General features: G+C 43.5%; 2 protein-coding genes across 5 annotated transcripts in view; both read left to right on the forward strand.

The window, feature by feature from the left end:
• The first annotated feature begins 1,347 nt into the window (after positions 1–1,347).
• Positions 1,348–20,284, forward strand: BOD1 (biorientation of chromosomes in cell division 1). 4 transcript variants are annotated; one of them, XM_075574928.1, is made up of 5 exons: positions 1,363–1,487; positions 8,203–8,298; positions 12,473–12,573; positions 18,649–18,723; positions 18,917–20,284. In XM_075574928.1, exon 5 carries the CDS (start codon positions 18,971–18,973, stop codon positions 19,484–19,486), a length of 516 nt encoding a protein of 171 aa, XP_075431043.1. In that variant the 5' UTR covers positions 1,363–1,487; positions 8,203–8,298; positions 12,473–12,573; positions 18,649–18,723; positions 18,917–18,970; the 3' UTR covers positions 19,487–20,284. The 4 variants fall into 4 exon arrangements, with proteins under 4 accessions (XP_075431042.1, XP_075431045.1, XP_075431044.1 ...); XM_075574927.1 differs by lacking the exon at positions 8,203–8,298 and having other exon boundaries at positions 1,348–1,487; XM_075574930.1 differs by lacking the exons at positions 8,203–8,298; positions 18,649–18,723 and having other exon boundaries at positions 1,348–1,487.
• PTPDC1 (protein tyrosine phosphatase domain containing 1) overlaps positions 1,351–25,240 on the forward strand; it is a 73,738-nt gene continuing 49,848 nt past the window's right edge. Inside the window, exon 1 of the mRNA XM_075574925.1 lies at positions 1,351–1,487. The gene's annotated coding sequence lies outside the window, so the exon portion shown is untranslated. The remainder of the gene's footprint in view (positions 1,488–25,240) is intronic.

Below are 25,240 nucleotides of genomic sequence, written 5' to 3' on the forward strand. Positions count from 1 at the left end.
TCCGCTCGCACTCGCACTATTCCGCTCGCACTCGCACTATTCCGCTCGCACTCGCACTATTCCGCTCGCACTCGCACTATTCCGCTCGCACTCGCACTATTCCGCTCGCACTCGCACTATTCCGCTCGCACTCACACTATTCCACTCGCACTATTCCACTCGCACTATTCCACTCGCACTATTCCCCTCGCACTCGCACTATTCCGCTCGAACTCGCACTATTCCGCTCGTACTATTCCGCTCGCACTCGCACTATTCCGCTCGCACTCTCTCGCTGTTCCGCTCGCACTCTCACTAATCCACTCGCACTCTCTCGCTGTTCCGCTCGCACTCTCTCTCGCTGTTCCGCTCGCACTCTCTCTCGCTGTTCCGCTCGCACACTCTCTCGCTGTTGCGCTCGCACACTACTCTCGCTGTTCCGCTCGCACACTACTCTCGCTGTTCCGCTCGCACACTACTCTCGCTGTTCCGCTCGCACTCTCTCTCGCTGTTCCGCTCGCACACTCTCTCGCTGTTCCGCTCGCACACTACTCTCGCTGTTCCGCTCGCACACTACTCTCGCTGTTCCGCTCGCACACTACTCTCGCTGTTCCGCTCGCACACTACTCTCGCTGTTCCACTATCTCACTGAACAGGTTTAACGCTCAGAAATGGGGGTTACAGCTGCAGCATTTTCCAGCCATAGAGATGTTTGTATTTGGGGTTTTGGGGCTCAATTTTAACCGTTTTCCTGCTTGAGAGGCCAAAATAAGTATATTTCTTACTCCCTCTGTATAGAGATCTTTTTTGTTTTATAGTACAATCTGTTTGGCAAATATTAATGTGTGGATCAATCTGAAAGACTTTGTATTATTTGTCTTTTAATTTTTGTTTTAAGAATGTCATTAATTAGAAATAAGAACCCCAATCAATGCACTGATGTTTTATTTGGTTTGTCGACCTCATTTAATGAATGTACAAATCCTATATTATGGGGAAGGGGTACAAAAAGTAAAAATGGAAGTGACACATTGAAATGCTAACTTAATATTGTAGTTAATGTAATAATGTATCCATTGTGATTGTATTTTTCCTGCTTTCAGCTTTTTCCCATGTTGGGTCACTATTTGCATTATACTGCTGTTTTAGTCCATTTAGCTGCCACTTTACACTGCAATAGGATTATTCTATTATTAATGCAAAATCCCACTCCAAAGTAAACATGTTAAAAGCGATGACATTTGAAAGCTTTCTCTTCACAGTTCAGAAATATTACAATTGATCTTGTAGGTTTGTGTAACGAAGGGTTTTTTCCCTTCTAGAATTTCCTGCTCCCTACTGTGGCCTGATTCCGAGTCTCCGAGCCCTGGTAATAGGGGCTGACCTGTTCCCAGAGCTACCAAAGGGTTCCCTCAATCTCTGCAGGATTTGGATATATGAAGATGTCGGCTGACCTGCCTGCCCCCGTGTAAAGCCGCTGTGTCCCTGATTTTGGACGCTGGTGATAGGTAAGTAAGTAACACTGTTTCGTATTATTTAGTTATAGCTCATGGAGCATAGTTTGCCGGTGATATGAATGACAAGTACTGTGTTACTGTGACGTCCTCTTAATGCTTAACGCAAGTCTAAAGAGTAACGCACGGTGTGTTCTGTTACAAAGTGTATGTTCCGTTACCTTCCGATCATAATACCAACTATCTGATTGTTTTCCTGATTTATTCCACTTCTATGATGTAATATTTTCACAGCACCACATTTCTTTGCCTTAACTTTCTATAGTGTGCCAGCGTGTCATACGGGGGCCGGCGTGTCATACGGGGGCCGGCGTGTCATACGGGGGCCGGCGTGTCATACGGGGGCCGCGTGTCATACGGGGGCCCGCGTGTCATACCGGGTACACCATGCATTTGTTCGCACAGTGGGGCCTTAACTCTGAGTGCCACGCCCCTCCTGCAAAGCGCGGTCACATGACCATTGTTGAAAGTGATTGCGTGACCACGTCGGCCTTTGACCCTGAAACTGAAGCATCCTCTTCCGTTACCCCCTATTTCAGTTCGCGTCCTGAGCTCCATGTGAACGCACGACGCGGTCTCTGCTGAAAAAAGAGCTTTCCTTGGCCGTGACGTAGCCGATGCGCCCTGGGGTGCCCGACTCCATGGCATGACTACGTCTTGGGGCGCCTAAAGGGTTAAATCACCCTCTGCTGGTTGCATTAGCGCATGTGCACTTACAGGAAGGGCAACTTTAAGTTAAGTCACAGTGTTCTGAGTTATTTTATACTTGAAGGTAATGTTATAGGGAGGTTTCACCCCCCACCTCCTCTTTCAGCTCCCATCACCCCCCACCCCCTCTTTCAGCTCCCATCACCCCCCACCCAATCTTTCAGCTCCCATCACCCCCCTACCCCCTTTTTCAGCTCCCATCACCCCCTTCCCCCCTTTTTCAGCTCCCATCACCCCCCTTCCCCCCCTTTTCAGCTCCCATCACCCCCCTTCCCCCCTTTTTCAACTCCCATCACCCCCCTTCCCCCCTCTTTCAGCTCCCATCACCCCCCTTCCCCCCTCTTTCAGGTCCCATCACCCCCCTTCCCCCTCTTTCAGCTCCCATCACCCCCCCCCCCCATGTTGCTCGGGGTGGCGGGGGGAATCAGTTCTCATTGGAGTTCAGGGGGAGAGCGGATACATTACTAATATTTTTAACCCTTATGTGACCTCCCCGTCGGTTTCCTACCTTCTATACCCGCGGGGGGGGGGGAGAAGGTGGCTATCATGTCACCGGAGTCGCAGTGGAGTGATGCTGCAGCACAGACGCAGACGCGCACAGATCATGTGTGAGATTGCACTAACCCAGCCCCTAGAAGAGGCCGCAGGTCATCCCAACCTGCCGGTGTAGGAGGCAGGAGGTCGGCTGGCGATGGGAGCACATGAGTTACAAATGTTAGTAAAGGGTCCCTCTTTCATGTCACGAATGTAGGTGTACCCCGATATTTTAGGTTATTTTAGTAATCCCATTCCCATGATTATTATGCCAAGTGGTAATCACGGAGTGTACCCCTTTCCCCACTGCATAAAATGAGGGGGTGGCACTGTTCTTGCCCCCTGCAGAGGTCAGAAGGGTGGTATTACTAGGGTAACCATTAAACTCAATAGGGGGTTGTTTCCTGGTTTGATTTTGGGAGCTACTTAAGAAAAAACTATATTTTGCTTATCACAAGGCGTGTTCGCACCGCACTAAACATGCTACTGTACGTGACGGCGGAGGCGGTTACCCCATCGTCACTCTGTGCTGATCGGACGTTTGTCATTGTGATGGTAACCCAAACATTTAAGAGGGGCCCCCCACTTTATCTGGGTGTTGTGTGGGCAGCTTTTATTTTTTGTACAGACACACACACATTATAAATGTAATATTTATATTGAGGTGTCGCAGTGAGAAGGGCTCCCAATCATGATTTTATTCCTATGAATACCGTTGAAAGATGGAGGGCAGAATCCCCGTACATCCTCGGTAATTCTGAATCTGAGCTGTCCTGTGAAAATCAACTCAAACACGTGTTCCATATACATTCTTATACAAATGTACGTCTCAGAAGAACCACAGGTTTGTTTATTCCCACACATGTCCGCTGCGATTGGTAGTATCCTCTGACACTAATCTATTGTAAGAATAAAACTGCTTGGCAAACATCATAATGCGCATCCGTCCAGGAGTAGAAGCGTCACAGAAAATGTTCATGTTCTCTGTTTATAGAAAGGGGCAATAAACATCGCCACGTTTTTATATGTCGGTACAAAGTGACCAATCCCAGGATCCCTGGAATAGTTACTTTCAGATAATACAAGTTGTCTGGGTATAGTCCTGTTCTGTTACTGTGATTGCACGAGCGGAGCGGCAAAATCTGTCTAATGCTGCTGTGGGACCCACCGCTTCTTCCGTGAAAAAACTAAATGTATTACTGCACATACTATATTTTCTACAAGTGGACATTCCACCCTCATTTTTTTGTTTAATTACACAAAAGGGCTGGGCCCCGCGGGGGTACAGAAGGAAGAGGAGGGCTGGGCCGGGGGTGCAGAAGGAAGAGGAGGGCTGGGCCGGGGGTGCAGAAGGAAGAGGAGGGCATTACAATATTGCAAATACAGATCTACAAAAGCCTTTCCGTTCTCAGTGCGGTATCATCACTGAGACGGATCTAGCCGGATCATCAACTAAGTCCTCCCGGACTCGGGCATGCCTCCAATCGACCCGATGGACGCTCGATGAGTGACCCTTGGGCTTTCTTTGAAATTTTGTTTTTTCTGGTGTGTACTATGGCTGATGCAGACGGAATTTGGAAAGTTCGCGCTGCAAGTCTCAAACCAGACTCCTTAATGTTGCTGGCTAATTATGCCGGTGAGGTCTCGTGACCAAATATGCGCACGGGACCAGCAGCGGTTAAAATGCGACCTTCCGTATTCTGTATGATTTGCTAAGGTACACGGGAACCCCCGCTAACAATATTATTGCAATCATTCCACTGGCTCTGTACATAACAACGATCTCTGGGGGAAAAGGGGTTCCCAGAAAGCTATTTTTGTGGGGAAAGACAAAATACCCATACTGTATCTTTACTTCACTGGTGTGTACTGTCAGAAAATATATACTAGTGGGGGCCTTCGTTATGCTATTGGGGTGTTGTGTCTGGCCAAAGAAGGCAACGTCTGAAGTTTGTGTAACTTTAAAATGAGAGCACTATTTTCAACACGTTCGTGGGCAATTTTTATTTTGTGTAAACGGAACTTGTCTAAATTCCTTGACACATGTATTGTAAGGAGACATACATGGGGGCTCAATTCCAGTCCTCAAGCCCCTCCCCCCCAAACATGTCAGGTTTTCAGGATATCCCTGCTTCAGCACAGGTGGCTCAATGAGTCCCTGCTTCAGCACGTGGTGCAGTCTTCGACTGAGCCTCTGATTGAGCCACCTGTGCTGAAGCTGGGATATACTGAACCTGAACTGTGGACGAATGAATAATGAATGCCATACTTATCTTTGCGTGCAGGTACTTAGGGGCCTATGCAGAGAGCAGCGCTATTTCAAAATTCGCCATTTTTTGGAGAAAATGGCGCAGAAAACAGCAGAAAATGGCGAGTTCCGAAAAACGCGCCTATTTTTCTTTTCTATTTGTAAAACTCGCCTCGCGGCTGGCGAGAACCTCAATCTCGCCAGTTTTAAAAATACAAATAATAAATAAAACGGCATCTAGCGGCTGTTCGCGCCAATAAAATGGCGCGATTGTCTCCTTTTTGCCTCGCCAGAAAAAATTGGCAAGAAGCTGCCGCTCGCGGCCATTGCAATGGGAAAAAAAAGGCGCGAATTTGTTTTTACACGTTTCTGAAGCGCGCATCTCGCCAATTTAAACTCGCCACACGCATCCATGTTAAACATAGCAGAATTCGCACTTTTCTGCATATGGAGAATAAAACTCTCCAAAAAAGCTACTTTTTACTAAATTCGCCATTTTTAAAATTCGCTGCTCTCTGCATAGGCCCCTTAGTTCGGTATTGTCAGTATGACTTGATTTCCTACCTTACTCACTAAGCACATTGGGTACTTTTCCAATAGAGGTGCAGAAAAAGGGAATATTTTAATATTCAAATCCCATTATTACAGACAGGTAAGATCTAATAATGCAAGCTACTCGCTCACCTATATCAACTGGTTTTAAAAGGCAGTTCAGCATTGCGGATCAAACATTATTTAAAAAAAAAAACTTGTTGTACTTGGCTTCCTTTTTTAATGAGTATTTAACCACCCCTAAAGTAACTGCTTTACTTATTATTATTTTTTCCCACAAGATAGAAATATGTATCGCTTTTTATCGGGAACCCTGGATTCAAGTATATCACTACTTCTGTTTCTCTGTTTCACTATTGATGGCACAATTATTACTTTGCAAACAAAGGGACATCGCTCGGCTAATATATTTTTTGATGACTGGCAAACGGTGCTCTTGCCAAAAGATGTTTGTTAAAGATTTAAAAACTCTACAAAGCATTTGTTTATAATGGAGACATTTTCAAAGGAAAAACAATTACATGTAAAATATTTTTCCTGGTAGTCCATATGGCAGTGGTCGCCAATGGGTTAAGTTCCACCCTATAGCTGACATACAGGACAGACAAAGTTCCGGCTGGGGGAGGCCATATAAATAGCCCCATCTTTCTCTTTTTCTCTCCTAAGTTAGCTGATGCAGTTGTTTATATTAAAATTAAAGTGTGGCTTTCCTGACTGCCTCGTGTGACGCCCGCACGTCCCACACTCCAAGGAGTTGCCGGTCTGTGGAGCCGACCAGACGGCTATGCTGGTAAGACCGTGGAGGTAAGCCGCTAGAAACACACTGAAGCGCCTTCACACATGGCCCTCCCGTCGGCTTGGAGGGGCGCCAACATGTGGTGGGGGGGGGGGAGGGAGGCAATGCTGCGGAATTCGTCACGCGTAGAAGACGTGCAGGACTTTAAGGAAGGCATACTCTGCCGGTGAACACCGCTGCCCTACTGCAATGCTACAATAAGCATTGACAAACCTTCAAAGGAGACGGCACAAGTCGTCGGTTAGTGACTACTCCGCAGAGGAATCGTCTGCATTTCATTTGGATCTCATTGAGCCTCATTAAAGTGGTGAGTGAAATTCTGTACTCAGAGAATGAGCGATAGTGGATGCCGCGATATCTAGGTTCACGAGACGAATGACGCAGCCTCTTTTCGGGATGCTATCGGCAAGCGCAGGGAAGGGGCTTTAAGAAAATCTTTACTGCTGCAGGAGCAGTGTGTAGGCCGGTGGTGGCCATAACGTGAGTCTCTGGAGCACTCAAACTGTTGATTGAAAACAGAGAAGAGGCTTTAGTCTAGAGAAAGGAGTCAAAATCCCAAATCATCAAGACCGCACACTGAGCTGAAGCTGGCGGCGTCTTTGGCTTCAGTAAAACTGGCAGCAAAGTCTATGGCCTTGTCGGTAGCAGCTAGGAGGGCATTCTGGCTACGATCTTGGCAAGCGGATTCCACATCTAAAAACAATCTATGCGTAATTCCCTTCGAAGGTCATCACCTTTTTAAGAAATAATTTGACACTAATAGAGAGAGAGCTTCAGGAGGAAAGAGTATTTTTCTACCGCAGGAAAGGCTGAGATTTGGAAATTCTGCGATGAGCGAAAGAACCAACGTCCGGAATATGAGACCATATAGACCCAGAAGGGGGTATTCAAGGGCACCCACCTGGCGTGTTGGTCAGAGCTCTCCCTTTCATAGTCAAAGAAGAGATGGCCCCTTGTATAGAGTGACTGGAAGGTTTGCATGAACTGAAATGGGAGCAGGCGACACGTGTCAGAGGAAGGCTCCATCCGTTTCGGGAGTTCTGGGCTCAAACCATTTCAGATACTTAGGTGCAAAGTATAGTTCTCAAAGTTCAGGGAGATACCAGGAGACAAAAATTCAAGACATCTTAACTGCCAAAAAACAGGCCACTCGTGTTAAAAACAAGTGTCAAATAACGAATGGGCAATCCAGCCAGTGCCATGATCAGAGAGATTCCAGGGAATCTACTCTGTGTTATTCCTGGTACAAAAAAAGGTGAATGTAACATTCAGAACCATTCTGGAACTAAGAGGAGTTAACACCGTTTCAGGAGAGTCCATCCATGGCAATGCACACCAATAACCACCCTAGCATTTGTTTGTACGATAATTAACAGGTCTACATTATGTATTTCAGCTTTTGTATCATAAGGATACCTGGGGAGGAAAGGTGGTGTTATTTAGGGCCTCCTACAGGTGGAACTTTTCTGTCTCTTATCTCCGCTTTAGTGTGGAGCTTAACCCATTGGTGTGCACTGCCATGGATGGACTCTCCAGGAAAAATAAAACTACAGAAAGATCTAAAAAAAAAAATGTACCCAATATTTAGCAAACTGTTGAATAAGGTCATCAGAATAATTAAGAGCTCTGTATAGAGCAATGCATGCAAAAGTCAACTTTTCAGATACTCATTACTACTCCCCAATGCATACACAAAGTACATTTGTGAAACTGTAGAGTTCAGACTAGAAAAGTACAAAAACATGCAACATATGAATGTCCTTTTTGTCACTGCGTGACAAGTGGCGCGTTGTCCACATGCTGACATTTGTTGATTATTGTATCAAGGGATTAAATGAACGTCTTGAAAGATTGTTCCTTCTGATCAAAAGGGAAACTTTGTGACGTGTGGGAACAGGTGCAAATAGAGGAGCAAACAGAGCTGAAGGAACCTTCTACGGCTGTAAATATTGGAGCTGCTCCCTTGTGTAAGTATTTTGATTGGAATTCTACATTCCTATTTACTATAGGCTTCTCCTATACCTCCCTCTCCAAGACGGTGCTTATGGAATACATGCATATGGAGGAGTGGTTTCAGGAGCAGATAATCTGAAGGGTTTCACCATGCATACCCTACGCCAGCTTGGTTGTCCCAATATTTGCTATTGTAATGGATCAACTAAAACTGCCTTTACTTTATACAGTAAATTAAACCTCTACTTTACGAAAGAGTAATCCATTGTAGTAGTAACAATTTCCATAGCTGGCTGTACAGTTCAGCTTCATTAACATTATTCTGTAAAGGGTATTGATTATCTCTTATAATGAAGGGTTAACAAACAAGTTTTTTTTTTTTAACTCTATAGTGGTACTTTTTTCTTTAATTTCTTCATATTTGCACATTATCAGTTTAATATACAGTAGCATGGCATCAAACGGCCATCTACCAAGGGCAGGTCAGTTGTGTTCATTTGCAGACTGAGGACTTCCAGTTATGTACTGCCAAAGAAGGTGCCCGGGTCAGACTGATGTGTGTTGGGTGATACCTGAAAGCAGCAATCCCGCCTAAAATACATTTTATACAGGTATTATTTAGGGCGATCACAAGTTCCCGAGATACTGGTGTTGTTATCGGCATTCTCTCAAGGCATTTCAATGACCATGCAATAGAACAACAGGCTTCATATTGGTCCCCGTACCTGAAACTAATGTGGTTCAGCTCCAGTAGACCCCTGGTTCCAATGCTTTAAAGCAGCGGTGCGCAAACTGTGGGGCGCGCCCCCCTGCCGACGGCACTTAAATTAAGTGCCGGGGGAGCTGCAGGGCTTCTGTAAACCTAACTTACCGTGGCTCCGGCGGCTTCCTCCCTGCGGCGCCATGGCAACGCGGCGTCAAAATGACGCTGCGAGGTCATGTGACGTCACGTTGCTATGGCAACGTGACGCCATTACGCCGGAGCGCGGGTAAGTTGGTGTTGGGGGGGCGCGGGAGTGAGGGGACAGCCGTCAGGGGGGCGCAGGGAAAAAAGTTTGCGCCCCCCTGCTTTAAAGTGTAAGTTTATTAACTGAAAGCTGCAATTTACGAGAAATGGAAAATGTTTGTTTTGTCAGGTCAGAATAATCTGGGGCAAGGCAAAACTGTTAATTGTCCTGACATAACGGGTAGGCATTTTAAAATCATTATTTCATACTTTGCAGTGGGATTAGATTTGTTAAATGGTTTACCATTTAATAACTTTTTCATATTGCGCTTTTCTCCCAATGGGACTCAGAACGCGTCACAAATACAGTACAGCGCGCAGTACGCAGCACGTAGGAATGTTACAGACAGTCCCTGACCCGTGGAGCTTACAATCTATGATTTTGGTGCCTGGGGCACAGGGAGATAAAGTGACTTGCCCAAGCTCACAAGGAGCCAACACCGGGAATTGAACCAGTTTCCCCTAATTCACACTCATTGTCGTTATCAGAGTTGGTGTCTTTACTCCTTCAAACTGTATAAAGGCCTAAATAATTCTTACAAATCTCGCTCGATTGAAAAATGCCGTAACATTTAGACATTTACACAAATCAGCCCTTTAGTAGACTTAAAAAAGTGACAACAAAATATACATATTTAAAAAAAAATTTTTTAAGACCTTTCATGATTATTTCCTTGCTTTAGCATAATGCTCGCCGCTACTTTTACGGTAATTGCCCTTTGTCTGTTAGACATAAGTGATGAGATGATTAGTCCATTGGGAATACCTAAATATTTAGTGTTTGCTAAATGTTCCTGGGACTGCATCTTTCACATGTATCCATTGTAAACCCCTTTCAGAATAATGCGGGGGTTAGACCGTGGCGCTGCTTACCCAGGACTTACAGATACGTGGCACAGCTGATGGCTTTATACAGCGGGAGGCTGTGAGGCGGTGCCCTGTACTTACTGGGCATGTGTATCGGAATTAATGTTTCATTCTGCAGAACTCCTGGGTTTCTATGGAGGGCGGCAGGCTCGGGGAAAATGTGAGGAAGTATTACTTCACCGAAAGGGTAGTGGATCCGTGGAATAGCCTCCCAACAGGGGATTACCGGCTAATACAGCAAGGGAATAAAAAATGCTTGAAATGTACATAATTGTCACGGTAGACCAGTTCTTTTAACACCATTTATATTTAAGGGATCAGTCACAGGACAAAACAAGGTAGTGAAATAAAATGAGATTTATTTTGGATAAGACCTCGGAAACACACAAGAATACAAAATTATGCACAAGGGGGTCTGGGGAATGAGATCTACCTTTCCTAGGTGCAGGGACCCACTTGAAATGGGTTTCCCCTGTTTGCTTGTCTGCTTCAGGATACCAGAGTGCTGAACACAGCAGACACTCTGACATGTACCTCCAGCTGGTCACAGTCCAACTCCACACTCCTTCTCAGATGGTCTCTCCCCCTGCTAGTCTCCTGCTCTGACCGTTCTGTTCTGACTGACAGATTAAATCTGTCAGTGGTGATATTGGATACCGAGGCTTGAGCCTCATTACTCCAAGTTCTCTTGTTGAGTGTATTGTCGCACTTTTTAGGAAGCTTCTTGATCTGTGTTACTTGCCACAGTTGAGTTGGTTTCACAGGTTCAGCGCTGTGATGGGTCGTGGGTAGCGGTCAAATGGGTTTGCAGAGATCGCAGCAAGCTTCTTGATCAGCGGGTTTGAGTTCTGGTCCAGTTCCTTGTAGAATTTCTTGTTGAGCTTCTTTAGATGTTCATCTAACATCTCGTAGTCTCCTGCTCTGATCAGCAGTGTTCCTTATATACCCCTTGGTGGCTATCCTTTAATATTGAGCAAGGGTAGCCAGCTAAGAGAAACAGTGCCTGGGGCTCAGACCTGGTAACTGATACTATTAACTAGTGCCCTACCTTTGTTCTGATCATATCTTGTCTATGGAATAGTTCAGCTAAAGGGATTACAGAATCTCCCTCCATAGAAATGATAGGAACTGGCACATAACATCAGTTACATTTGCAGAGCTGACATGTTAATTCCATCACCACACAATACCAGGTACTGTATCTAATCTGGGAGGAATTGCTAATGCAGGCATAAATACAGACATACAGTAATTATGTAAAAGACAGGACTTAGAATCACACACAGGTAGCCCAAATCACATCATCATAAGACAATGCCGGCTTTCTAACTGGGGGAAGGATTGTCACAAGGAATAAAGAATACATGCTTTGAAATACACTTTTACAGACATGGGTTAAATTTACATATTCCCTGTTTTTTGTTGGGGGGGGGGGGGGTAAATAGCTGTGGTTTCTCTTTATTAGGTCCCCCAGCTACCCCTACCGTCACAATATTGCTATCCTAAATATGAAAGGGGCTCAAATAGGGTCACTTAGATTGTAAGCTCTTCGGGGCAGAGACCCTTTTCCTACTTTGTCTGAAGTGCTTATTCCCATTGTGTTATAATATTATATCACATGTTTTTGTAAAGCGCTATGTACCTGGATGGCACTATATAAATAAATAAAGACACGTGTACGCACGCACACACACACACACACACACACACACACACATACACCGCGTGGGTTTAATTGGATCCCTTCCTTAATGCATCATTTTTTTCCTACCAAAACGTATTGAAATGGACCTTTCGGCACTTAAAAAAAATGAATAATGCCAGGCTGATATTTTGTGTACAAACATGAGAAATGCTTATCGCTCTCCATAATTACTTCTAATAACATAAAAACCCATGGTGCATAGGGAATAAATATACATTAGCACAGAAAACTAGTCAGGATAAGAATCCTAGCTAGAAAAAGAAACTCACAATTGCACTCTATGGGGACAACATTAGGTGGGACAAAATATAAACCCAAGCTAGTAGCCTAAAGTGCCAAAAGACTGATATTTTGTGTGACACGATCTGTGCGATTTGAGCCACTTCGAAAGCTGATGAAGAAAACCTTTTCTATGTTTTAGGGATTCTGCTGGTGCAAGCCATGCGAGTTTCTGATTTTCAACAATTATTCTTCATTCTCCGAATGAAACTCCAGTGTTTGAATGTATCTGCAGTTTCCACTGCCTACAACCCAGCGACTGACTTCTCGGCCCCCGGGCTGTGCGGTCGGTGCTCCTACCATGAAGTCATTTTTGCCCACTCTCTTCCAGATTTCAGCATGTACAGTACACCGGACGGCTCAATTTAGAAGAACGCTGAGCCCGTCAAAACCTTATAAACACACTTTTGATGTAACAAGGTAAATTTGCAGGTGAGTAAACGTGTCAACAAATCAAACATTCCAGTAGATAAGTATTTAATAAAAATAGCATATAAATGCATCGTTTCGCATGATTCTAAATCTCTGAGCAAACTAATAGATATTATATTCTTCTTGCTTTCTGTTGATGATGTGCCAGTTCTGAATCTATTACAAAGTTGTGGAGTCACTGAGTCAAAGATAAAATACAAATAATCTTCATCAGGTGACCTACAAGTTTTAAGTAATGTTAAGATCTTATATTTGTTCATTACACTCTTAAATATCACACACCTCCATCAGCTCAGAGGGCAATAATGATAGTTACTTAGCAATATTATGTACTCTGTGTACTTCGTGCAACAAAGTGCTTTACATACAGGTGCCCATGGAGTCTACAACTTGTTTTATGCCTGAGGCCCAGGTGATAATGTGACCTGTCCATAACCAAATTGCCCAACATGCCTATCAGACAGAAATCTACCTTATCTCTGTTTTAATTCTAGTTTAAATGGGAAGGCATTGTGAATAAGTAATGCGACATCTGTTTTTTTTGTTTTTTTGGTGGAAGACGAAGACTTGTGGAGATATATAAGAAACGATGTCCTACTAAAACGAGTTTGCTGTAGTTATCAAAAGCTGGTCGGTGCTTCTTAGGACTATTAAAGCTTTTGACATTATGAGGGATTTCCTTTAATGGAAGACATGAGAACGGAACTAGCTTAAGAAATAAAATGTTTGTAACGTGCCTACGAGAGACCGCGTTGGGATAGCGGAGACAGAAGGGGGAAGGGAAAAAAGAAAACACAAAAAGAACGATTCCTGCGCTCCTACCAATTAGGTAAATATAGAAAGAGCAAGAACCCACTGAAAGCACTCAATGGGTTCTTGCTCTTTCTATATTTACCTACTACGTTACCCATTAGCACCTTATCCCACACACACTTACCTTATTCAGCTGTAGCGGGGTACTTCACTAACGGTCTCCTACCAATTAGGCTAAGATAAAATAATATTCTCATGAAAAAGGGTATTTGGTTAAACCCTTTGGCCAAAGCATTTGTAAGCCTGCATGCCACGTCAAGGCAACCCGTTTAATGCAGGTACCTACACTATACTGTATATATATGTAATAATTGTCCCATGGACTAGTGAAAAAAGTGTTAAAGCCCTGAAGGGGTTTTTATCTGCAGCAAACTTCTTTAGAGAGGAGCGCGGTATTATGTACAGTTTCTCACTAATATTGGGCAATCCTTTTCCTTGCTGCATACTCCCATAGGGCATTTTAAATTTAGTATCTCTGAAACGTCATAGGGGTAGGTTTAAATGCTCATCTGCTTTACATAGCAGTTACTGAGCCCCTACCAATTTTCCAATTAGTGCAGGTATATTACACCCCAGTGTCAGTCTGGACATCACCTCCATTGAATGGTGGGTGAATGTGTAAGGCTTACAGAGAGATGTATATGTGTAAGTTGTATTATATTCACACCAGGGAATTTGTGCACCCTGATTACCTTTATAGCAAAGGTAAGTATGATACTGGCTTTAGCCAGATTTTAATTGCACTACTCACATAAGCTCATGCTTTATTTAACCCCTTCAGGGCTTTAACACTTTTTTCACTAGTCCATGGGACAATTATTACATATATATACAGTATAGTGTAGGTGCCTGCATTAAACGGGTTGCCTTGACGTGGCATGCAGGCTTACAAATGCTTTGGCCAAAGGGTTTAACCAAATACCCTTTTTCATGAGAATATTATTTTATCTTAGCCTAATTGGTAGGAGCGCAGGAATCGTTCTTTTTGTTTTTCTATATGTAAGGCCTATCTTTTTACCTGCAGCAAACTTCTATAGGGAGGAGCGCGGTATTATGTACAGTTTCTCAAAAAAGAAAACACGGCATATACAGATAATACTAAATATATTCCACAGATAAACACAAAAGAACGCAGGAGAATATCGCTACCTGGGCCTAGAGGCACCGGGACCTTCACCAAAAACATTTGCGGTGCCTATAAACTTGCCCTTACGGGGAAACTTAGAGTCTAGATGCCTGCATCGTCAACCGTAATGAAACTTTATTAACATTAGCTGAATGCTTTGTTATAGCCGCAACTTACCCAACTTATAACATACAGGCATACCCCGCATTAACGTACGCAATGGGACCGGAGCATGTATGTAAAGTGAAAATGTACTTGAAGTGAAGCACTACCTTTTCCCCCACTTATCGATGCATGTACTGTACTGCAATCGTCATATACGTGCATAACTGATGTAAATAACGCATGTGAAACAGGCTCTATAGTCTCCCCGCTTGCGCACAGCTTTGGTACAGGTAGGGAACCGGTATTGCTGTTCAGGACGTGCTGACAGGCACATGCGCGAGCTGCCGTTTGCCTATTGAGTGATATGTACTTACTCGCGAGTGTACTTAAAGTGAGTGTCCTTAAACCGGGGTATGCCTGTATTGCATATAACGCATAAACCCCAACTGCTATATTTGAGGGGGGAGAGTGGGGAGAGAGCATTAGCTCTGCAGGGGCCGAGTGCAGACCTGCCGTTGTGGCCCTGGGCATGGACTCGGGCCCCTGGAAGGCTATAAATGGGGCCTAGGCCAGCAGGCCCTGGTCACCATCTCCGGTGCTAAACTAGGCCTCAACTATTGGTCCCCTCCAAAAACTCCCTCACCAACCTCAATGAAATGCTCAGGGAGACCGTTATTTAAATGACCTGAGAAGTGAGTACGACCCGGGCCAGTCCCGTAGCACAGAGAAGAGATTAAAGTTCAGGCGGCATGCCAGACGTAATCGCAGAGTCTAAGATCTAGAGCCGTGGGGGGGTCACGAGTGTTTCTAGAGTATGTTTCTGCATCACTGTTCCTGTGAAGATTAACTCCTTAGGGTAGGTGATCACCCATCTGGTGGATATCCGGTCTGGGAACCAGCCCTAGAACCAAGTAGTGGCTGCCTCTGCTTCTGCAGCTTGTGGCGTGTGCTAACTTCCTTTCTTGTGCTCCGACTCACATCAGGAACTTTAAGGCGTCTAGTAGGTCCTTTTTAGAGATTTGCGCCCCCTCCTTTTGGACGATCAGCTGAAAGGGGTGACCCCATCTACACGGCCTTTCTGACTGCTTTTAAATCTCTTTGTTGTTGGAGGGAGATTGGTGAGATATCTGCAAAGTTGAGCCATCGATCTCAATTATGGAACCATTTCTGGCCTTTTTGGTATAGTAGTAATGCATATGTAGTATAATGTCCCATGTCGTGTTGGCATTACGGGTCTGCCGACACAGCACCCTGTGCATCCTATCCAGGAGGAGCTAGGGCTCTGGAATTTCCAGGCATAACATTTAGAAGAAATGTTTCAGGTATTCTGGCAGTTCCGTACGCGAATGCGTATGTTGTCCTGATCTTCTTGGCATTTCTCAATCTCGCCCACTCTCATGTTCAAACGGTTCAGCTCTTCGGCAGTGTTCTCTTGAGTGGTGACCACATCCAACATTTGATTTTCGAGGTCGTTGGTGCGTTCTTGCAGCTGAGCCAGGTCCCTTCTTATGTCCTTCACAGCCCTTTGGACCTCCGCTTGGAAGGCATTTTTTAGCTTTGTATATGAGCAATGTCACCTTTTGTACTTGGAGTTGGGCCGATTCCACACTGCCATGAAGGGAACCGCCATCTTGGGCGCCCTTCTCCGAAGCAGGCTTTCTCCTGAAATAGTCAGGTAAATCGCCCCTGTGTTTTTGCGCTGTACTCAGGGGCATATTTATGTTCCAGAGGCAATAGCTAATGTAGCTGGGCTTATTTTTTAATAGTTAGGCAGTCATGTAATTTACATCGACAGAGTCTCTTCCTGGAGACGAAGTGTAACGTTGACACCAAGTTTTATCAACACATTTATATTTCTGGGTACTTGATTGAACAGAACAAGTTGCAAAATAAATTGTGATTTATTTCCTTAATAGACAAACACACGACATCTGCAGAATAGAATGAAAACAACACTCACTGGGATAAGGGAACAAAATAAATTGTCCTTGGAACTAAAGAAATTGTCCTTTGCTTGCAAGCGCCAGAAATGCAACCTTAGTTTTAAAAGTCCTGTGGTTATGTTGTTATTAACCCCTTCACTCCTGGACTGGTTGCTGCTGGGCTGGAACAAAGTCTTGCATCTTTACATCATGGATTGAAATTCAGGAATCACACTGGGGATACCTGGGGAGCCACAGTTATAGACTGGCCAAAGCTATCTTTAACATGTGGATCCAATCCCCCTTGTGGGAACAAAACAACCCACGAATAGCCAAGTTACCCACAGTTCATAAGACCGGTCAAAAGGGCTGTCCGGTGGGCAGGGCGCATGGGTCAGGTTGACGCCCATGCCACTTAGCATACCTGTGCTACACCCATAACTTGGTGCCGCTCCGTCTGATTTTTGACCAATAAATGTCAATAGACTGGCATCTGTGATACCTCAGAATGCCGGCCGTGTATAACTTATGGGTAACTGGGTCTTTTCATAACTGACACCCTTTTAGACAGGGAGACTCTAAATCTGTGAGACCCCTTTTGAGGCTCCGTCATAAAAATACCTACAGCTCATTGAGACCCCTTTGAAGCTTCGTCATAAAAATACCTACAGCTCATTGAAATGCCGGTTTCTATACTGCTATCATGTGTCGGTTAGAGGATATGGCGAGCAATGCATTTTGTCTTTTCACATGGCAGCCAGGGAATGGCTTGTAAATGGGCAACAAAAACATCTGGGACAGGGCAAACACAGTAATGCATAGCAAATCGGGTATTAACCCCTTCCTCCCCGTCACACGGTGCAAGTCTGACATGCGACCAGCCCAACAGACTCCAGGCCACGCCTCCTTTTAAATAATTTTAATGTATTTAAGACTTTAGTAATATAATTTTAAGACGGAAATTGCTAAATATATATTTTAATGCTTTAGTCTATGTATCCTTTAATGATCGTACTGTTTTATATGGCCAAAGGGTTTAACTAAATGACCTTTACCCATGAGCAGATAATCACTGAAGTATTGCACTATATGTTGTGTCGCTTTTTATGATGCGCTGGGCTTTCTGTTTTTGTTTGTATATCTTGCCACGCTCAGTAGCACTGCTTTTTGACATATATATATATGCTGTATGTATGATGTGAGGGTAGGTTTTGGGGTTCTGGAGCTTGCTGGGTTATGCAGCTGTTGTTGCTTGGAGGTGTGACCCTCCTCCCCAGGGTTTGAAGCTCGCCCCGCCCCACTTTCCAATTAGCAGATTTTATCATGTTCCTGTGTATCACAGAACCAGTACGGTCTGTCACCCTCCAGCAGAAAAGAGGGGTACATGAGAATTGTGCCAGGTAGTGTTAGGACCTGCAGATTGGTCACGCCGTGAAGTGGCTGCTGGCTTATAACCTTTTGGCCAAAGGGTTTTACTAAATGCCCCTTACTCGTGAGCAGATAAGGACTGAAGTATTGTACTATATGTTGTGTCGTTGTGTCATTTTGTATGTTGCGCTGGCTTTGCTGTTTTTGTTTTACGGTTTATATGGTTCATTTCGGCTATCCACCACTCAGGCTATGTAGAGGTTATTGTTCCAAGATGTACTTGTCAAATTTGCCATATAGCTATCATTGTAAAGTTTATTGTGTTAGTCTTTGAAAGACAGCATCAAACGTAAATGTATAGGAATCCACACTTTATACACCTGTGTTTTTAAAAATGAAATATTCTTTTGTTGGTGAAAATAGACATTATTTACATAGATATGCAGAAGCAGGGGAAATTGGTTTTCTCATCCAACTAGCGATACACTGTCTTATCCACAATACAAGGAGATAATTCTCCACTAAGATGCTTATAAGTGGTATTATACAAATTATTCTAAAAGCCCAAACAAAGTATGGTCTCCCTAAGGGATTTGTATTTAGTTCTGACGAATGTTTTTTTTTTTTAAGAGCTCTGAAATGAAATAAGAAAAACCACTGCAATTGTCTGCTGTAAGAGAAGATTTGTATACATTAGCCTCATTTAATTGTTAAATTAAATGACTATTTTTTCTCTTGCAGGAGACAATTTTGCCATCTGAATATTTCAGGATTCTGCGCTTCGTGTCTGTGCAAATCGCCATTACAACTACACAGGTTTGTGAAGTTTGCTGCAAATTTCCTGAAGGTTAGAGTGCCGGCAGTTACGTACGAAACGTTAGAGATGTGTATATAATCACTACTACAATTACAATAGACTTCTCGGTTTTCAGAATATTTCTGTGCTCGGGGAATAGTATAATGTCAGATACATTTCTAAACTACTTCTTTTAATGTTGTGATTTAATAGGTGTGTTTCGCGGGACCTACTGGAGTAGACGGCTTTCTTAGGCAAGAGGGAGTTATGGCAGAAAGCAGTAGCAGCGGTACGAGCGGGTGCTCGTCAGTCGGAGGAGTTACAAACCCGGCATCACTCCCACCTGGCGATTCCCAGCTAATTGCCTTGATTGTAGAGCAGCTTAAAAGCCGGGGCCTGTTTGATGGATTTCGGAGAGATTGCTTAGCTGATGTAGACACCAAGCCAGCTTACCAAAATCTCCGTCAGAAAGTGGACAACTTTGTGTCAACTCACCTAGATAAGCAGGAGTGGAACGCTGGCATGAACAAAAACCAACTGAGGAATGGGCTGAGACAAAGTGTCATTCAATCAGGAATGCTTGAAGCTGGGGTCGACAGAATTATTTCTCAGGTGGTAGACCCAAAACTAAACCATATATTCCGACCCCAGATAGAAAAGTCTATCCATGAGTATCTGGCTGCTCAGACAAAAGAGGTGGACTTGCCATCTCCCCCACCACCACTTCCTCCTCCAGAAGCAGAAGAGCAGGACCCTCCAGAGCCAACTCAAGATGCCTCCTAAGAGAATATTCCATGAGCAAAAGGGTTGATATGTACAAAACTACATCTGCAATGCTGATAAGCTACATATAAGTGTTTGTGTGCTCATTAGCTTACATATAATGAAAGGTAAACCGAATAACTGGAAAAAGATGAATACATAATTAGAATATTGCTGAGGGTTCATCTTTGGTAGTGTAAGAGATTCTCTACACGGATATGTGAATTTAGGGGTTTTATTTTATTATTTTTTGTGTGTGTGGTAATTCTGAATGTTTACTTTTTTAATGGGGTGGGTAAGATGGCAAATTGATTTACTGTAGTTGTGATTGCCTACTAAGCTGTAAAAGTTGGATCATTTGTAGGTGCAAAAATAGGTTGGGTTTTTTTTCATGTCTTGGCTTCAAAATTGTATGAAAATCAAAAGACATTTGCAAAACTTTTGGGTGTGATTGAGACCAGTTGTAGGATGCGATTTGGGTATTTGACGAAATGTTAGTGATATCAGTACACCAATAAACTGCCCAAAATATCAACTGAATATGGGCCATTTGGGCCACAGGGGTGGCCAATTCCAGTCCCCAAGGGTCACCAACTGGTCAGGTTTTTAGGATATCCCTGATTCAGCACAGGTGGCTCAATCCGTGCCTGCCGAAGACTGCTGCACTTGTGCTGAAGCAGGGATATCCTGATAACCTGGCCTGTTAGTGACCCTTGAGGACTGAAGTATACCCCGGGTGTAAGCGTTACCATTGCTTATCAAATTTTGCTGAGTTTGTTTTTGTAAAATTTTAAATAAACTTTTTTTGGTTGTAAAAATGCCCATTGTTTGTCGTAATATGTAAATAAATATTTTTGTGGGAATAAGAGGCATTTGTGTAAAATATATTATGTTTTCATTTTATTATTTTTCAAACAATGCATCATTATTCTACTCGTGGCTTAAAAAATGCTACATTTTGGATATTTTTTTTGATATTAAACAAATTCCATACTTCAAACCGCAGGATATCGAACACATTTCAAAGCATGCGATTCTTATCTTAGTAAATGCAGAACATGTAATATGGTACAATGTAAATCTACTGTATCAAATTATTTTAAAACAAACCTTATTAATTCATCAGTTTTTCATATAGTTCTTCTATAGTTGAGGGTGCCTCGTAGGAATAAGTGAACTAATAGTAGTGGCATGCTTAATAGGTAAAATGTAGTTACAAATCTATTTTATAAAATAATACATTTTAACAAATCTGTTAATCTCTTGTTAGTAATGTAATTATGGTCCCATCATTTGATAGATATCGATATGCAGCAGGTATGAATTTAGCGAACCAAAGAAAAATAATTACTAAGTACTATATCATTATTTAAAGTTAATCGATGCCAATTACACTAATCACTTGTTTATAGTTTCTCTTGCCAGAAATCTGATATTGGGGTTATCTTCATGAAAAATACTGCTACATGTTTTACTTAATTGAGACCATTCGGATTCATACAGCCAGAAGGATAATAATGAAATTGTGGGTACCTCTATCAAAAAGATCACTTGTGAACACATTCACATCACAAGTGATCTTTTTGTTTGCTCTATGGTGGAGGTTTCTTGTCGCCTTTTTCACCCACCATAACTTAGTGTGTGTGTGTGTGTGTGTGTGTGTGTGTGTGTGTGTGTGTGTGTGTGTGTGTGTGTGTGTGTGTCTGTGTGTGTGTCTGTGTGTGTGTGTGTGTGTATTCTGCGTGTGTATTCTGCTAACTGGATGTTTTATTATCTTTTTGTGGTTTCCAAACAAATTGTAATTTTGATCTGAAGTTGTTTTTTTTGCTGAAGGGGGTTCTATGTTGGTGTATTATATGGAGTGAGATTTTGTATGGTGGTATATTCTGTTTAGTGTAAATACAAGGGGTGTCTTGTATATGAATTTTTTTTTATATGTAATAGAGTACGGAAGGAACAGGACATTTACCAATCTGGCCTATGCCATAAGACAGGGGAGCGCAAACTTTTTGAGTTGTGCCCGCTCCCTCTCCGTATCGCGCCCCGCTTACCTTTGGCGGCGTCAAATGATGCCGCGGGGTGACGTCGCTTGACCCCGTTACCATAGAGCAGTGCGTGTGACATCACCCCGCATGACACCACGTAGCCATGGCGATGGGTCACAGCGTCCGAATCAAGGTAAGTTTGTTGCAGAGGCCTCACGCGATCCCCCGGCATTTAATGTTAATGCCTCGGGGAACAGCGCGGGCTTCTGCAAGCGCCCGCGCCCCCCAGAAAAATTCCAGCACGTGCCTCACTTTGCACATTGCTGTCATGAGACACCTTAACGGTCCGGTTCTGATGTGAGGGCTCAGACAATGTTACATTCTTTGCATCCTTTCATAGTTGGGATAACTTTGGGTTATGCCGCTCACGTTGGAAGTCCCCTACTATCGCTGCCTTTACCACCTCCGGTGGGAGTTTGGTTCTGATGGAGACTTGCAACCTTTGGGGGTCACTCTCTAAACCCAGGGGTCTCAAACTCTGTCCTTGAGCCACCCACCAACCGGTCAGTTTTTATGGATATCCCTGCTTCAGCGCAGGTGCTGAAGCAGGGATATCCTGAAAAGCTGACCTGTTGGTGGCCCTTGAGGACTGATTTTGAGACCCCTGCTCTAAACACTAGCGGGTGTAATACACACGGTAAGCACATACACACGGTAAGCACATGTACACGCAGTAAATTTTCTGCTGTTTATGTCCCGATCACTTTTGCAATGCTCACTAGTGCAATCTAAGGCCGCGGGCATGGTCAGCGCTTGGGGGCTGACCCGTGCCGAGTCACGCTCGGCAGTGAGACCCTTCAGCCGCATTGAGAGCGGCTTTAGCACGGGCTCGCGCACGCTTCCGCAGGCATGCGGAAGCGTAGCCGACATGTCAGTTTAAAGTTTCGGCGCTCACGGGAGCGCAGGGCCAGTCACATGAGCGATTTGCCCAATGAGGGCGAACCAGCTACGTGACGTCACTGGCCCGCCACCCCGACACGTCCACGGACGGCGCGCGAACTAAGGCCAGGGAAAGCACCCGCTTTCCCTCAGCCTCAGCGCGGCTAAAGTCACTATGGACTCAGCCTTAGTTGTACAATAAGCAAGATGAGCACAATAGTCAGTTTAGTGCAAGATCAGTGCTGTAGCTCTGGTTCAATAGAGATTGGTCACTTTGCTTCTCGACAAACACGAATACCGTTCTTCGCTATTATGAGAGCAGTGACCGTTGGTCACAGATGCACTGTATTTTATCTGATAGCAGAACAAGTGGCTCGTCTTTAATTCTGCATTAGGAATGAGAGCTAATAGCTCGACCTTTAATGGCTTCAGTTTGATTTCAAGACCTTGAAACGATGAAAGTTTGTTCAGATATAAGCAGTTGATTAAAACATTGCCCCGGCAGCTTGCTATTTGCACAGGTAACAAGTGTTTGCACCAGTGGCGCTCCTATCACGCTGGCGCAGGAAGGCGAACCTGAGTAATGTCGGCTAACCCCAATTGTTTAAAGCGTAGAAATGCCCCGACCTCTTTAAAATGACCGTGTATTTGTGTAATGCTGTATTATAAAAAGGAAAAGGTACTAAAAGTAAAACCTGAAGGATTTCTCATAGGTCCTTCTGTTACCTAAACAACTTGTTCCCAAAATGTTGTCTTGCTACAAAATAAGTGCACGAGCCCCGAAGGATGCGAGACGGTCTCTTATCAGTGTTCTAAAGCAGCAATACGTCTCCCCCCTTTCTTCTTTTCTTATTTGTATGTGACAATGTATCATGCTACATCCTTACCTAAGCTGGTAATCGTTTGGTGCTCCTGTTACAAATCTGTAAAATCCTGATTGTGTGCCTAACGAAATGGCCGCCTTCTATCTTTGTGATGCAGTCTGTAAAATGCTGCTGCTGGTATGCAACATTATAGTAGTACTAAGTGGAACATTATTGTTACAGATTTCAGAGTAATAGTCTGCTGCTTGGAACACAGCAACAGATCGGTTTGTGATACTTTGTTGTCAAAGTGCAGAGCTATAAAAGGTGTGTGTCAGAGCCTGTTTCAAATCAGGAAGTGGATGTGACTTTCTAAATTGCTATTTAGCAACCAAAGGATGATCAGGGCATTAAAAAAAGTGTTAAAAAAAAAAATGCAGACAATATCTAATACTATAAAACGGATTTATTTACAAACAGGATTTTTCACGTTTTGCTACTTTAAGTAGACACAATTACACTGGTGAAAGTGAAATTGTGCCGAAAAGTGCGTTTTAACCAAGTTATTATTTCTAGCAATCTATCTGCGCTGTACAAATGTAACATTTATATGTCCCGTGCAGCCGTATACTGTATGCAGGATACATCGCGGTCACTGGTAGTTTCCAAACTAAGGCTGCGCTTATAGTGCCCGCGACAGCGCTCCAAAACAAAACAATTGACTCAGTCGCCAGCGCTTATAGTAAGGGTGACAGAGCGACCAAAAATTTGGTAGCGGGTTAAATTTGATTTTTTTTTATAGACTGTCGCCACATGTGACTGTCTGTAAACCAATCAATGACCCCGTCACTGAAAGTTAAATTATAACTTTCGCGGGTGACGTCATCGGTCACGTCGCCGTCGCCAGCACTATATGCACGGCCTACTAGAATTAAAAGTTAGTTAAAGCTGCAAACCATGCAATATCCTAATGTGTTTTTTTTTTTTTTAAATCGTTTCTGTACTATGAGAAAATACTTGTAGCATTTAAAAAAACAACAATTCTGAATGACATCTTTAATGTATTATAATGTAACAAGCATTTTTTGTTTCTATAGCAACCAGTTACACAGTCACATCTCCTTCCTCTTCTGAAACAGGCCCTGGAACACCCCTTTTTGAGCCCTGCCCTCTCTCTAGCAGTGCACCAATTGTATCTAGTGACTGCCTGGTCACATGATCGTCCCCACAGAACTTTCCATCTTTGGTCCTCTTCTGCTGCACTGACAGCCATTTAGTGAACCCTCCAAATCTTACATAAGCTGCCTATTGATTAATTCTCCCGTGATCGATCACCAAAATCCTGCATACCAGGGTTTACTAAATGGCTGCTTCTCAGTTTCAAATCAATCCTTCAGGCAGTGTAACTCAGCAGCTACAATGTATCCTTATATTACTAAAGTAACATTATCTATTGTTACATTTTGCAGCTCAAACTGCTGGGAATATTGGCAGCAAATTATCACAAACAGGAAAGTGTTACAAAGATCTTGCACTGCTGGTGAAGTGTGCTAAAGCCTGCTGTAGAAATCAAAGGATGCTCAGTATATTAAAACTAATTAAACTGGCATTAAGAGTTAAAAAGAAAGAAAGGTAAGTATTATCCAATACTACAGAACTGTTTTAAAAAAACACGTAGAATATTGTTTTGATCGCTCCGTTAAAGGGGTTTGTCATTAAACAGCAACAGTGGCAAACTGGGCTCTATCATACAGAAACTCCCCCCACTGATGTTAATAGGAGTTTCCATGTAACAGTGCCCTGATTGGCACTATTACCGCTTAATTAATAACACCGAAAATGAGCTAACGGCAGAGACCAGTTTAACGGTGTGTATGCGATGGTTACCATTTGAAACGCTCAAGTATAAGGATTTTTAAATAACTTTTGAAACTTACACATGAACTGAATATTTTATTTTAAGGGTTATTGCATCTGTCTAATGAAGAAATTGATGTTTAAAATAATTGAATTTCGCCTATTATAATGACTCGCTAATTCAGAACTTG

The sequence above is a fragment of the Ascaphus truei genome, chromosome 17 (assembly GCF_040206685.1).
Source record: "Ascaphus truei isolate aAscTru1 chromosome 17, aAscTru1.hap1, whole genome shotgun sequence".
Classification (NCBI taxonomy): domain Eukaryota; kingdom Metazoa; phylum Chordata; class Amphibia; order Anura; family Ascaphidae; genus Ascaphus; species Ascaphus truei.

Excerpts from the sequence above, each read along its gene's own strand:
- BOD1 (XM_075574927.1), top strand. The coding sequence starts at position 18,971 with ATGGCAGAAAGCAGTAGCAGCGGTACGAGCGGGTGCTCGTCAGTCGGA.